The sequence below is a fragment of the Oncorhynchus mykiss genome, chromosome 3 (assembly GCF_057628025.1).
Source record: "Oncorhynchus mykiss isolate SJ-2025 chromosome 3, ASM5762802v1, whole genome shotgun sequence".
In the NCBI taxonomy this organism is placed as follows: domain Eukaryota; kingdom Metazoa; phylum Chordata; class Actinopteri; order Salmoniformes; family Salmonidae; genus Oncorhynchus; species Oncorhynchus mykiss.
Window position 1 is genome coordinate 30,601,237 of NC_143024.1, and position 16,264 is coordinate 30,617,500.

The 16,264-nt window shown below is 42.0% G+C and overlaps 1 protein-coding gene across 1 annotated transcript in view; it reads right to left on the minus strand.

Moving 5' to 3' along the window:
• Nucleotides 1-16,264, minus strand: part of LOC110511176 (zinc finger protein ZFPM2) — a 194,043-nt gene that overhangs the window by 139,764 nt on the left and 38,015 nt on the right. Inside the window, exon 2 of the mRNA XM_036971043.2 lies at nucleotides 13,405-13,563. Coding sequence (XP_036826938.2) covers nucleotides 13,405-13,563 — 159 coding nt within the window. The remainder of the gene's footprint in view (nucleotides 1-13,404; nucleotides 13,564-16,264) is intronic.

The window sequence follows — 16,264 nt, forward strand, 5'->3', positions numbered from 1 at the left end:
GAAATACATAGAGGGTGAGAGACAGAGACAGATATACATAGAGGGAGAGAGACAGAGACAGATATACATAGAGGGAGAGACAGGGACATATATATATAGAGGGAGAGATACAGAGACAGATATACATAGAGGGAGAGACAGAGACAGATATACATAGAGGGAGAGAGACAGAGACAGAGACAGAGATACATAGAGGGACAGAGACAGAGACAGAGATCCATAGAGGGAGAGAGACAGAGACATATATACATAGAGGGAGAGAGACAGAGACAGATATACATAGAGGGAGAGAGACAGAGACATATATACATAGAGGGAGAGACACAGAGACAGAGACAGATATACATATAGGGATAGAGACAGAGACAGATATACATAGAGGGAGAGAGACAGAGACAGAGATACATAGAGGGACAGAGGCAGAGACAGATATACATAGAGGGAGAGAGACAGAGACATATATACATAGAGGGAGAGAGACAGAGACAGATATACATAGAGGGAGAGAGACAGAGACATATATACATAGAGGGAGAGACACAGAGACAGAGACAGATATACATATAGGGATAGAGACAGAGACAGATATACATAGAGGGAGAGAGACAGAGACAGAGATACATAGAGGGACAGAGGCAGAGACAGATTACATAGAGAGACATATAAGCATAGAGGGAGAGAGACAGAGATACATAGAGGGACAGGGACAGAGACAGAGACAGATATACATAGAGAGACAGATAAACATAGAGGGAGAGAGACAGAGAGAGATAAACATAGAGGGAGAGAGGGAGAGACAGATATACATAGAGGGACAGGGACAGAGACAGAGACAGAGATACATAGAGGGATAGAGACAGAGACCCATAGAGGGAGAGAGACAGAGACATATATACATAGAGGGAGAGAGACAGAGACAGATAAACATAGAGGGAGAGAGACAGAGACAGATATACATAGAGGGATAGAGACAGAGACAGATAAACAGAGGGAGAGAGACAGAGACAGAGACAGATATACATAGAGGGAAAGACAGAGACAGAGACATATATACATAGAGGGAAAGAGACAGAGACAGATATACATAGAGGGAGAGAGACAGAGACAGATAAACATAGAGGGAGAGACAGAGACAGATATACATAGAGTGAGAGAGACAGAGACAGATATACATAGAGGGAGAGAGACAGAGACAGAGATACATAGAAGGAGAGAGACAGAGACAGAGACAGATATACATAGATATACAGATAAACATAGAGGGACAGACAGATATACATAGAGGGAGAGACAGATATACATAGAGAGACAGATATACATAGAGGGAGAGACAGAGACAGAGACAGAGATACATAGAGGGAGAGAGACTGAGACAGAGACAGAGATACATAGAGGGAGAGAGACTGAGAGAGACAGAGATACATAGAGGGAGAGAGACTGAGACAGATATACATAGAGGGAGAGAGACAGAGACATAGATACATAGAGGGAGAGACAGATATACATAGCGGGAGAGAGACTGAGACAGATATACATAGAGGCAGAGACAGAGGGAGACATACATAGAGGGAGAGAGACAGAGACAGAGATACATAGAGGGAGAGAGACTGAGACAGAGACAGAGACAGAGATACATAGAGGGAGAGAGACTGAGACAGAGACAGAGATACATAGAGGGAGAGAGACTGAGAGAGATATACATAGAGGGAGAGAGACAGAGACAGATATACATAGAGGGAGAGAGACAGAGACAGACATACATAGAGGGAGAGACAGAGACAGAGATACATAGAGGGTGAGAGACAGAGACAGATATACATAGAGGGAGAGAGACAGAGACAGATATACATAGAGGGAGAGAGACAGAGACAGAGACAGATATACATAGAGGGAGAGACAGAGACACATAGAGGGAGAGACAGAGACAGAGATACATAGAGTGAGAGAGACAGAGACAGAAATACATAGAGGGAGAGACAGGGACATATATATATAGAGGGAGAGACAGGGACATATATATATAGAGGGAGAGATACAGAGACAGATATACATAGAGGGAGAGACAGAGACAGATATACATAGAGGGAGAGAGACAGAGACAGAGACAGAGATACATAGAGGGACAGAGACAGAGACAGAGATCCATAGAGGGAGAGAGACAGAGACATATATACATAGAGGGAGAGAGACAGAGACATATATACATAGAGGGAGAGACACAGAGACAGAGACAGATATACATATAGGGATAGAGACAGAGACAGATATACATAGAGGGAGAGAGACAGAGACAGAGATACATAGAGGGACAGAGGCAGAGACAGATATACATAGAGGGAGAGAGACAGAGACATATATACATAGAGGGAGAGAGACAGAGACAGAGACAGATATACATATAGGGATAGAGACAGAGACAGATATACATAGAGGGAGAGAGACAGAGACAGAGATACATAGAGGGACAGAGGCAGAGACAGATATACATAGAGGGAGAGAGACAGAGACATATATACATAGAGGGAGAGAGACAGAGACAGATATACATAGAGGGAGAGAGACAGAGACATATATACATAGAGGGAGAGACACAGAGACAGAGACAGATATACATATAGGGATAGAGACAGAGACAGATATACATAGAGGGAGAGAGACAGAGACAGAGATACATAGCGGGACAGAGGCAGAGACAGATTACATAGAGAGACATATAAGCATAGAGGGAGAGAGACAGAGATACATAGAGGGACAGGGACAGAGACAGAGACAGATATACATAGAGAGACAGATAAACATAGAGGGAGAGAGACAGAGAGAGATAAACATAGAGGGAGAGAGGGAGAGACAGATATACATAGAGGGACAGGGACAGAGACAGAGACAGAGATACATAGAGGGATAGAGACAGAGACCCATAGAGGGAGAGAGACAGAGACATATATACATAGAGGGAGAGAGACAGAGACAGATAAACATAGAGGGAGAGAGACAGAGACAGATATTCATAGAGGGATAGAGACAGAGACAGATAAACAGAGGGAGAGAGACAGAGACAGAGACAGATATACATAGAGGGAAAGACAGAGACAGAGACATATATACATAGAGGGAAAGAGACAGAGACAGATATACATAGAGGGAGAGAGACAGAGACAGATAAACATAGAGGGAGAGACAGAGACAGATATACATAGAGTGAGAGAGACAGAGACAGATATACATAGAGGGAGAGAGACAGAGACAGAGATACATAGAAGGAGAGAGACAGAGACAGAGACAGATATACATAGAGATACAGATAAACATAGAGGGACAGACAGATATACATAGAGGGAGAGACAGATATACATAGAGAGACAGATATACATAGAGGGAGAGACAGAGACAGAGACAGAGATACATAGAGGGAGAGAGACTGAGACAGAGACAGAGATACATAGAGGGAGAGAGACTGAGAGAGACAGAGATACATAGAGGGAGAGAGACTGAGACAGATATACATAGAGGGAGAGAGACAGAGACATAGATACATAGAGGGAGAGACAGATATACATAGCGGGAGAGAGACTGAGACAGATATACATAGAGGCAGAGACAGAGGGAGACATACATAGAGGGAGAGAGACAGAGACAGAGATACATAGAGGGAGAGAGACTGAGACAGAGACAGAGACAGAGATACATAGAGGGAGAGAGACTGAGACAGAGACAGAGATACATAGAGGGAGAGAGACTGAGAGAGATATACATAGAGGGAGAGAGACAGAGACAGATATACATAGAGGGAGAGAGACAGAGACAGATATACATAGAGGGAGAGACAGAGACAGAGATACATAGAGGGTGAGAGACAGAGACAGATATACATAGAGGGAGAGAGACAGAGACAGATATACATAGAGGGAGAGAGACAGAGACAGAGACAGATATACATAGAGGGAGAGACAGAGACACATAGGGAGAGACAGAGACAGAGATACATAGAGTGAGAGAGACAGAGACAGAAATACATAGAGGGAGAGACAGGGACATATATATATAGAGGGAGAGACAGGGACATATATATATAGAGGGAGAGATACAGAGACAGATATACATAGAGGGAGAGACAGAGACAGATATACATAGAGGGAGAGAGACAGAGACAGAGACAGAGATACATAGAGGGACAGAGACAGAGACAGAGATCCATAGAGGGAGAGAGACAGAGACATATATACATAGAGGGAGAGAGACAGAGACATATATACATAGAGGGAGAGACACAGAGACAGAGACAGATATACATATAGGGATAGAGACAGAGACAGATATACATAGAGGGAGAGAGACAGAGACAGAGATACATAGAGGGACAGAGGCAGAGACAGATATACATAGAGGGAGAGAGACAGAGACATATATACATAGAGGGAGAGAGACAGAGACAGAGACAGATATACATATAGGGATAGAGACAGAGACAGATATACATAGAGGGAGAGAGACAGAGACAGAGATACATAGAGGGACAGAGGCAGAGACAGATATACATAGAGGGAGAGAGACAGAGACATATATACATAGAGGGAGAGAGACAGAGACAGATATACATAGAGGGAGAGAGACAGAGACATATATACATAGAGGGAGAGACACAGAGACAGAGACAGATATACATATAGGGATAGAGACAGAGACAGATATACATAGAGGGAGAGAGACAGAGACAGAGATACATAGAGGGACAGAGGCAGAGACAGATTACATAGAGAGACATATAAGCATAGAGGGAGAGAGACAGAGATACATAGAGGGACAGGGACAGAGACAGAGACAGATATACATAGAGAGACAGATAAACATAGAGGGAGAGAGACAGAGAGAGATAAACATAGAGGGAGAGAGGGAGAGACAGATATACATAGAGGGACAGGGACAGAGACAGAGATACATAGAGGGATAGAGACAGAGACCCATAGAGGGAGAGAGACAGAGACATATATACATAGAGGGAGAGAGACAGAGACAGATAAACATAGAGGGAGAGAGACAGAGACAGATATACATAGAGGGATAGAGACAGAGACAGATAAACAGAGGGAGAGAGACAGAGACAGAGACAGATATACATAGAGGGAAAGACAGAGACAGAGACATATATACATAGAGGGAAAGAGACAGAGACAGATATACATAGAGGGAGAGAGACAGAGACAGATAAACATAGAGGGAGAGACAGAGACAGATATACATAGAGTGAGAGAGACAGAGACAGATATACATAGAGGGAGAGAGACAGAGACAGAGATACATAGAAGGAGAGAGACAGAGACAGAGACAGATATACATAGAGATACAGATAAACATAGAGGGACAGACAGATATACATAGAGAGACAGATATACATAGAGGGAGAGACAGAGACAGAGACAGAGATACATAGAGGGAGAGAGACTGAGACAGAGACAGAGACAGAGATACATAGAGGGAGAGAGACTGAGAGAGACAGAGATACATAGAGGGAGAGAGACTGAGACAGATATACATAGAGGGAGAGAGACAGAGACATAGATACATAGAGGGAGAGACAGATATACATAGCGGGAGAGAGACTGAGACAGATATACATAGAGGCAGAGACAGAGGGAGACATACATAGAGGGAGAGAGACAGAGACAGAGATACATAGAGGGAGAGAGACTGAGACAGAGACAGAGACAGAGATACATAGAGGGAGAGAGACTGAGACAGAGACAGAGATACATAGAGGGAGAGAGACTGAGAGAGATATACATAGAGGGAGAGAGACAGAGACATAGATACATAGAGGGAGAGACAGATATACATAGAGGGAGAGACAGAGACAGATATTCATAGAGGGAGAGACAGAGACAGATATACATAGAGGGAGAGAGTGACATGGGAGAGACAGAGAGAGAGAGACATGGGAGAGAGAGACAAGGGAGAGAGAGAGACAGAGATGGGAGAGAGAGAGAAGCGAGAGAGAGAGAGAGACAAGGGAGAGAGAGAGAGAGAGAGAGACAAGGGAGAGCGAGAGAGAGACAAGGGAGAGCGAGAGAGAGATAAGGGAGAGCGAGAGAGAGAAGGGAGAGAGAGAGAGACACGGGAGAGAGAGAGAGACAAGGGAGAGAGAGAGAGACAAGAGAGAGGGAGAAGGGAGAGAGAGAGACAAGGGAGAGAGAGAGAGAAGGGAGAGAGAGACAGGGGAGAGAGAGAGAGACAAGGGAGAGAGAGAGACAAGGGAGAGAGAGAGAGAGAAAAGAGAGATTGAGAGAAGGGAGAGAGAGAGAGACACGGGAGAGAGAGAGAGAGAGAGAGAGACATAGATACATAGAGGGAGAGACAGATATACATAGAGGGAGAGACAGAGACAGATATTCATAGAGGGAGAGACAGAGACAGATATACATAGAGGGAGAGAGTGACAAGGGAGAGCGAGAGAGAGACACGGGAGAGAGAGAGAGACACGGGAGAGAGAGAGAAGGGAGAGAGAGAGAAGGGAGAGAGAGAGACAAGAGAGAGGGAGAAGGGAGAGAGAGAGACAAGGGAGAGAGAGAGAGAGAGTCGAAGCAGAGGTCATAGAACTCAGAGAGAAGAAGCTTCAAGAGGAGGACACTGTCCAGAAACTCAAAGAAGAGATGAAACAGTTCAGGGAGGAGAGCAGAGCATCCATAGCTAAATTAGAAAGCAGAATGGACAAGCTGAGTCAGACAAATGATGACCTCAGAGACCATCTGAGCACAACTAGAAAGGAGCTCGAACAAAAAGAGAGGTACATTGACACCCTCAACCGGCAGAGAGTCATTGTGTCCTCTGCATCTAGAAAACATGTCCACCAGCTTGGTACAACACAAGCAGAACTTGAGACCAGCATGGCCTCCACTACACAGCCGGATGACACTGCACCAGCCTACCAGTCTGCTCCAGCCCAGCTCAACCTACCAGCCTCTCAGTCTGCTCCAGCCCAGGTCAACCTACCAGCCTCCCAGTCTGCTCCAGCCCAGGTCAGAATACCAGCCTCCCAGTCTGCTCCAGCCCAGGTTAACCTACCAGCCTCCCAGTCTGCTCCAGCCCAGGTCAACCTACCAGCCTCCCAGTCTGCTCCAGCCCAGGTCAGAATACCAGCCTCCCAGTCTGCTCCAGCCCAGGTTAACCTACCAGCCTCCCAGTCTGCTCCAGCCCAGGTCAGAATACCAGCCTCCCAGTCTGCTCCACCCAGACAATCACCCACAACTGCAATTCTAATTGATTCAAATGGGAAGTTCTTAGTCCAGGAAAGATTATTCCCTAGACACCAGGTGTATAAGTTCTGGTGTCCTACAACTGAGAGTGCAATGCAGCTACTCAGTCAGACCAGGATTGACACCCCTGACAACATCATCATCCACACTGGCACAAACGACCTTCATGCCAAAGGTGAAAATGTATCTGGGGCAGTGAGAAGAGTGGCAGAACGGGCACAGGCTATGTTCCCAACAACCAATATAGTTGTGTCCACCCTCCTACCAAGAAAAGACTTCCCAGAAAAGTTGATCGACAAAATAAATCAACAGATCACTGTGGACTGTGCCTCACTGCTCAACGTCAGAACGGCTCACCACCCCACTCTGACATGTCAACACTTATATGATAATATACATCTTGATCAGGACAGTATCAGAACCTTTGCCAAGGACCTAAAAGATGCAACACTTGGCAGGGACCCACACACCCATCACCCCAGCAACAAAGGTCCCACGCCCCACCTTCTGAAACAACAGTACCTCCACCATCCCGAGGAGAAAAGAGCCAGACATGGCTTATTACAGCACAGCTCTACTAGACCAGGCCCAACACAGCACAGCTCTACTAGACCAGGCCCAACACTGCACAGCTCTACTAGACCCGGCCCATCACAACACAGCTCTACTAGACCTGGCCCATCACAACAAAGCTCTACTAGACCTGGCCCATCACAACACAGCTCTACTAGACCTGGCCCATCACAACACAGCTCTACTAGACCTGGCCCATCACAACAAAGCTCTACTAGACCCGGCCCATCACAACACAGCTCTACTAGACCCGGCCCATCACAACACAGCTCTACTAGACCCGGCCCATCACAACGCAGCTCTACTAGACCCGGCCCATCACAACACAGCTCTACTAGACCTGTCCCATCACAACACAGCTCTATTAGACCCAGCCCATCACAACACAGCTCTGACCACTACTCCAGGGTCGGTCAGAACACTGCCCTTCAGGGAAGTAGACCACATGATGCAGTCCACACCATGTATCAATTAGATCGTCAGCCTACATATGCTGAGGTAACCTCTGGCAGAAGACCCCTAGAACAATCAGAGATAGGAGAGGTGCGCCAACTACTGCAACTAATATGCAGACTACTGAGCTAGACAGTCCCTTTAATTCACACACGGGCACGCACGCGCACACACACACACACAAACACACAGGGTTGCAGATTGCACATAACATAAGTACAATGCAATCTTATTCCATTCTTATTCATTTGTTTACAAATATTCCTAAATGTATTGACACCGGTATTATAATAATTATTATATGTAATGGTGTGTGTGTGTGTGTGTGTGTGTGCGCGTGTGTGTGTATGTATGTATGTATGTGTGTATATGTGTATGTGCATGTATGTGTGTATATATATATATATATATATATATATATATATATGTATGTGTATGTGTATATATATGTATATATATATGTATGTATGTATGTGTGTGTGTGTGTATGTATGTGTGTGTGTGTGTGTGTGTATGTATGTATGTATGTATGTATGTGTGTATATGTATGTGTATGTATATATGTATGTGTATGTATATATATATATGTATATGTATATGTATGTGTATGTATATATGTATGTATATGTGTATATATGTATGTATATATATGTATATGTGTATGTGTGTATGTATATATATGTATACATATACATATTTTTTTTTTTTTTTTTTTTTCGATGTACTTTACTCAAACCAGTGAATATCACTTATTATAAATGAGATCATTAACTATCAGCTCTTGGAATATCCAGGGCCTATACTCTTCACATTTTGGTTATAAAACAACTAATCCAGAATTGATTAAAAACATCAAGGGACAGGACATCATAATCCTACTGGAAACATGGTGTCGTGGAGACATAGATACTCAGTGTCCCTCAGGCTATAGAGAAAGTTTACTACCATCAATCAAACATAAAAATGTTAAACGGGGCCGAGACTCAGGTGGAATCATCATTTGGCATAAGCAGGACTTAGCACTGAATGAAATGAAAAAAGGTACCACTCACATTTGGCTAAAACTTAACAAAGGTACAATCTATTGTGACAATGATGTATACATATGTGCAGCTTATGCTCCTCCTTCAGATTCATCATATTATGATGATCAGTTTTTTGACAATCTCCAGACAGAAATCATTACATTTCAGGCGCAGGGTAAAGTGCTTCTTTGTGGAGATTTCAATGCAAGAACAGGTTCTGAGCCTGACTACACTGATGCGGGAGGTAACCACCACATATTTGGACACCCCTCCTTGTACAGTAGCCCTATTATAAATAATAGAAACAGTCCTGACCAAATACTGAACAAAAATGGAAAAGAGTTAGTACATCTCTGTCGAGCCTTAGGCCTGTACATGCTTAATGGTAGAATCAGAGGGGACTCTTTAGGTCAGTTTACTTACTGCTCAGCTCTTGGGACAAGTGTAGTCGATTATGCCATCACTGACATTGACCCCTCCTCCATTAGTGCATTCACTGTCAGACCACAGACACCATTGTCAGATCACAGTCAGATCAACGTGTTTCTGAAGAAATTAACCGGCAATATTCATTCAAAAAAACAGCCCAATAAACTTTACAACATAAACCAATCGTTCAGATGGGCTCCAAACAGTGCAGAGGCATTCATTGAAACATTGAACTCAAATGAAATGATGAACTCTATACAGTTTTTCAATAACTCACAGTACCAAAACAATAAAGATGGTGTCAATTCAGCTACCCAAAACATCAACTGCATATTCCAAAAAGCAGCATCGAAAGCAAATTTGAGAAAACCAAAGCAATGCAACATCAGAAGCAAAAATCAAAATGTTTCTGACAAATGGTTTGATAATGAATGTAAAACAATTAGAAAACACCTAAGACAAATGTCAAACAAAAAACATAAGCAGCAAAACAACCCAGAGCTACGATATGAATACTTTGAAACTCTGAAACAGTATAAACAAACACTGAAATGCAAGAAATTGAATTATACCAACAAGACACTTGATGAAATTGAAAACGCAATTGACCAAAATCAGTTCTGGGACATGTGGAACAATTTAAGCACAACAAAGCCACAAGAATTAGCCATACAAGATGTAGGAATTTGGAAAACTTACTTTGATAATCTATACAAAAACATCCCACAAAAAGACTTAAACCAGAACCAATTAGAAATTAAAGAAAAATTGAACATCCTGGAATCAGTCATTAAAAACAACCAAAATCCATTAGATTACCCAATAACCCAACAAGAACTAAATGAAAAGCTAAAATCTATTAAATCAAAAAAGGCTTGTGGTGTAGACAACATCAGAAATGAAATGCTGAAAAACAGCACACCTGAGTTGCAAAATGCTGTGCTTAAATTGTTCAACATGGTTTTAACTTCTGGCTGCTTCCCTGATGTCTGGAACCAGGGGCTCATCTCCCCTATCCACAAAAGTGGAGACAAATCAGACCCCAATAATTACAGGGGAATTTGCGTCAACAGTAACTTGGGAAAGATTTTCTGTAGCATTTTGAATTCAAGAATTCAAACCTTTCTTCAAGAAAAAAATGTAATAAGTAAATGTCAAATTGGCTTTCTCCCTAACCATCGCACTACTGACCATATATACACCTTACACACACTAATTAATAAACACGTCCACCAAAAAAAAGAGGGCAAAATCTTTGCTTGCTTTATTGACTTTAAAAAAGCATTTGATTCGATTTGGCACGAAGGGCTATTCTACAAAATTCTACAAAGTGGGCTTGGTGGTAAGGTGTATGACTTAATAAAATGTATGTACACAGAAAACAAGTGTGCAATAAAAATCAAAAACCAAAGAACAGAATTTTTTTCACAATGTCGAGGTGTGAGACAAGGCTGCAATTTGAGTCCAAATCTTTTCAACATTTATATCAATGAATTAGCAGACATGTTGGACCAATCTCCAGCCCCAGGACTCACACTATTTGACACAGAGGTGAAATACCTGCTATATGCTGATGACTTGGTACTTCTATCACCAACCAAAGAAGGTCTTCAACAAAACATTAATATTCTGGAGCAATATTGCCATAATTGGGCCCTGGCAGTAAATTTCCAAAAAACTAAAATCATGATTTTCCAAAAAAAACCCAGATGTCAGAAACAAAAATGTAAATTCACCCTGAACAACACCTTAATTGAACACACAAAAAATTACACCTACCTTGGTCTGACCATATCTGCATCGGGAAACTTTAATATGGCAGTGAAGGCACTCAAAGAAAAAGCCCGCAGAGCAATGTATGCAATAAAAATGAAATTATTCAAAATCAACATCCCAATTAGAATTTGGACTAAAATATTTGACAGTGTAATCCTACCAATAGCACTTTATGGAAGTGAGGTTTGGGGGCCACTCAATAAACTGGATTTTAAAATGTGGGACAAACATCCAATTGAAACCCTACATGCAGAATTCTGTCGGAAAATTCTACAAGTCCAGAGAAATACACCAACTAATGCATGTAGGGCAGAATTGGGCCGTTTTCCAGTAATAATGAAAATACAGAAAAGATCATTAAAATTTTGGCTACATCTAAATTCAAGTCCAAATTCGAGTCTGCAATTTAAAGCACTTCAAGCCCAAGAGCTGAGCCCAGAAACGAGCCCTCTCAGTCAGCTGGTGTTGGACCTCACCAATCAAGCTGACACCAGCACTGCTTCAAAAGAAAGAATTCCAATAAACAAAATCATGAACCAATCAAAGGAATCATACTTACAATACTGGAAAAACGAAACAAAATCCCAAAGCCGACTAAATTGCTATCTGACCCTAAACAGAGAATATGAATTGGCTGATTATCTCTACTCTGTCAGAGATACGAAGCAGAGACAGATCCTTACCAAGTACAGGCTGAGTGACCACCGATTGGCAATAGAAACCGGCAGACATAAAAAGACATGGCTACCCAAAGAAGAGCGTGTATGTGGTCACTGCATGACAGGGGAGGTAGAGACAGAGATGCACTTTTTCCTTTACTGTGATAAATATTCCTCACAAAGAGATTCATTATTCACAGAAATGACTACATATATTCCACATTTTTACAAATTGAACCCAGAGGAAAAACTAAGAATACTCATGGGCGAAGGAGCAATGGCTCCTCTTGCAGCCAAATATGTATTTTCCTGCCATAGCCTGAGGGACACTGAATAATAACATCTGCATAGTAAACAGTAACTTACTTATTATTACTATTATTGTTATTACTATAATTATTAATGTTTACTGTAGACTGTTACCATTTTATTGTATTTATTTTTGTATTATTATTTACTACCATTTTATATTATTATTTGCTATCATTTACAATTTTGTTACAATGTATATTGTATACATTGTTGCTTTGGCAATATTGACACAATGTTTTTCATGCCAATAAAGCAGCTTGAATTTGAATTTGAATTTGAGAGAAAAGAGAGATTGAGAGAAGGGAGAGAGAGAGAGACACGGGAGAGAGAGAGAGAGACAGAGAGAGAGAGAGACAAGGGAGAGAGAGAGAGAAGGGGGAGAGAGAGAGAGAGAAGGGAGAGAGAGAGAGAGAGAGAGAGAGAGAGAGAGAGAAGGGAGAGAGAGAGAGAAGGGAGAGAGAGAGAGAGAGAAGGGAGAGAGAGAGAGAGAAGGGAGAGAGAGAGATAGAAGGGAGAGAGAGAGAGAGAGGGGAGAGAGAGAGAGAAGGGAGAGAGAGAGAGAGAGAGAGAAGGGAGAGAGAGAGAGAGAAGGGAGAGAGAGAGATAGAAGGGAGAGAGAAGGGAGAGAGAGAGAGAGAGAGAGAGAGAGAGAGAGAGGGGGGGGGAGAGAGAGAGAGAGAGAGAGAGAGAGAGAGAGAGATAGAAGGGAGAGAGAGAGAGAGATAGAAGGGAGAGAGAGAGAGAGAGAGAGAGACCACAGACGACCACTGCAGGGTTCTCAACCACTACTGCTCTAACTACCATCTTAATAGTACAGTATATATCCTGTAAATACTACAATTATTGAAATGTGGAACCCATATATTGTAATGTCTATGACTGCCATGTGGGTATTATTAAAACTAGGAGAACTAGGAGAATGCAGGTCACCTTTGTTGCAGTAAAACTCAATGTCCTCACAGCTCATGTTCTCTGACTCAAACTCTGCTGAGAAGTTATCCTCTGCGGAGAACTCATCTTTGGCCATGAGCTCGTTCTCCTCCGACACACACTCCTCCTCTTCCCCCAGGGCGCCATCCTCTAGGGGACCTGGACACACACACACACACACACACACACACACACACACACACACACACACACACACACACACATTTGATATATACTGTTTAGACATACTGTACAAGACAAAATTAGACAAAACTGAATGTTCTTTGCCAATTAAACACATAACCACTCCATCTAAACTAGGCATTGAAGAAGTGCATTGTGGATGTTATGCACCTGAAAGCAACCTGACTTGTAAAATAAATGACAGGTACCGACTGAACCAACCCTCAGAGAGAGAAAGGATAAAAGTTCCTCTGTGACTTTCACTCGAGCATCAGCATGGGAGGTCTGAAGAAAATGCTTGTATTAATTTGTTAGCCTTATCAGAAGGTACAATGTTGATTTCCCATTTACAATTCCTGCCCCCAGGTAATACACCAGAGCAATCGTAAAGGAGACATTTTTCTGTGTGATTAATTTTCTCCCTCTGTGTGCAATATTATTTCTTTAAATCTAAATGATTTCAGAGTTTTGGCTTGTAGCTGTACATCTCTTCTGGTATTTGCATATTACCATTTTGCTTCAATAAATTGGTGCTGATGGAATTACAGTACAGCAGCCTGATTTGTATTAGTTCAGAAAACATTTTGCCCTGCATCTGAATGCTATTAAAATAATGCATTTTACACACCTCTCCTCCTCCCCCCAAAATATCTCTAATGTCCCCAGGAAATTAGCATAGCAAAAAATAACAGAATTGATTTACCTTTAAGGTTAGTTTGCATTTGAAAAAGACACTCTTGTCAGTCCCGCTGAAACCTGCATCATTCTCCTAACTTTTTTTCTCTCCCCTTAAACTGAGAATGAATAATCATATCAAACGTGGCGTTGTCAGCGGCTGGTAGATACAAACGTTCATCTCTTTCAGTCTGTCACACTTGAGCTTCACTGCAGCCTCTCTATCAGGTGCCATATTGGAGTCTCTGACAGACAGAAAGCTACATACGTACACTACCCTGATATCCTCTCAGCACCTTCCCATGTGTTTGTGCCATTGTCGCAGGGACTAGATCCCCACAGCTTTTAATAAAGCAATAATTTGTTTTTTTTTTAAAAACTGGTGTGCCTCTCCTGTTTCCCTTTCTTCCCGCGCGGAGCTTCATAAAAGACCCCCTGATCTCCACAAACTGCTTGCTCTTTTCATTAGGTTTCTAAATGACTCCTTTGTAGCAGGCTACATCTGCAGGAGCCCTGGACATGAAACGAATTAGCACACACATCTCTAATAGACACACAGAGAGACACAGAGAGAGAGAGAGACAGAGAGAGAGAGACAGAGACAGAGAGACAGAGAGAGAGAGACAGAGAGAGACAGAGAGAGAGAGAGAGAGACAGAGAGAGAGAGGGAGAGACAGAGAGAGAGAGAGAGAGACAGAGAGAGAGAGAGACATGTGTATGTGTGTATATATATATTTACATATTTATATATATATTTTTTTTTTTCGATGTACTTTACTCAAACCAGTGAATATCACTTATTATAAATGAGATCATTAACTATCAGCTCTTGGAATATCCAGGGCCTATACTCTTCACATTTTGGTTTAATAAACAACAAATCCAGAATTGATTAAAAATATCAAGGGACAGGACATCATAATCCTACTGGAAACATGGTGTCGTGGAGACATAGATACTCAGTGTCCCTCAGGCTATAGAGAAAGTTTACTACCATCAATCAAACATAAACATGTTAAACGGGGCCGAGACTCAGGTGAAATCATCATTTGGCATAAGCAGGACTTAGCACTGAATGAAATGAAAAAAGGTACCACTCACATTTGGCTAAAACTTAACAAAGGTACAATCTATTGTGACAATGATGTATACATATGTGCAGCTTATGCTCCTCCTTCAGATTCATCATATTATGATGATCAGTTTTTTGACAATCTCCAGACAGAAATCATTACATTTCAGGCGCAGGGTAAAGTGCTTCTTTGTGGAGATTTCAATGCAAGAACAGGTTCTGAGCCTGACTACACTGATGCGGGAGGTAACCACCACATATTTTGACACCCCTCCTTGTACAATAGCCCTATTATAAATAATAGAAACAGTCCTGACCTAATACTGAACAAAAATGGGAAGGAGTTAGTACATCTCTGTCGAGCCTTAGGCCTGTACATGCTTAATGGTAGAATCAGAGGGGACTCTTTAGGTCAGTTTACTTACTGCTCAGCTCTTGGGACAAGTGTAGTCGATTATGCCATCACTGACATTGACCCCTCCTCCATTAGTGCATTCACTGTCAGACCACAGACACCATTGTCAGATCACAGTCAGATCAACGTGTTTCTGAAGAAATTAACTGGCAATATTCATTCAAAAAAACAGCCCAATAAACTGTACAACATAAACCAATCGTACAGATGGGCTCCAAACAGTGCAGAGAGATTCATTGAAACATTGAACTCAAATGAAATTATGAACTCTATACAGTTTTTCAATAACTCACGGTACCAAAACAATAAAGATGGTGTCAATTCGGCTACTCAAAACATCAACTGCATATTCCAAAAAGCAGCATCGAAAGCAAATTTGAGAAAACCAAAGAAATGCAACATCAGAAACAAAAAACAAAATGTTTCTGACAAATGGTTTGATAATGAATGTAAAACAATTAGAAAACACCTTTGACAAATGTCAAACAAAAAACAGAAGCAGCAAAAATATTTCC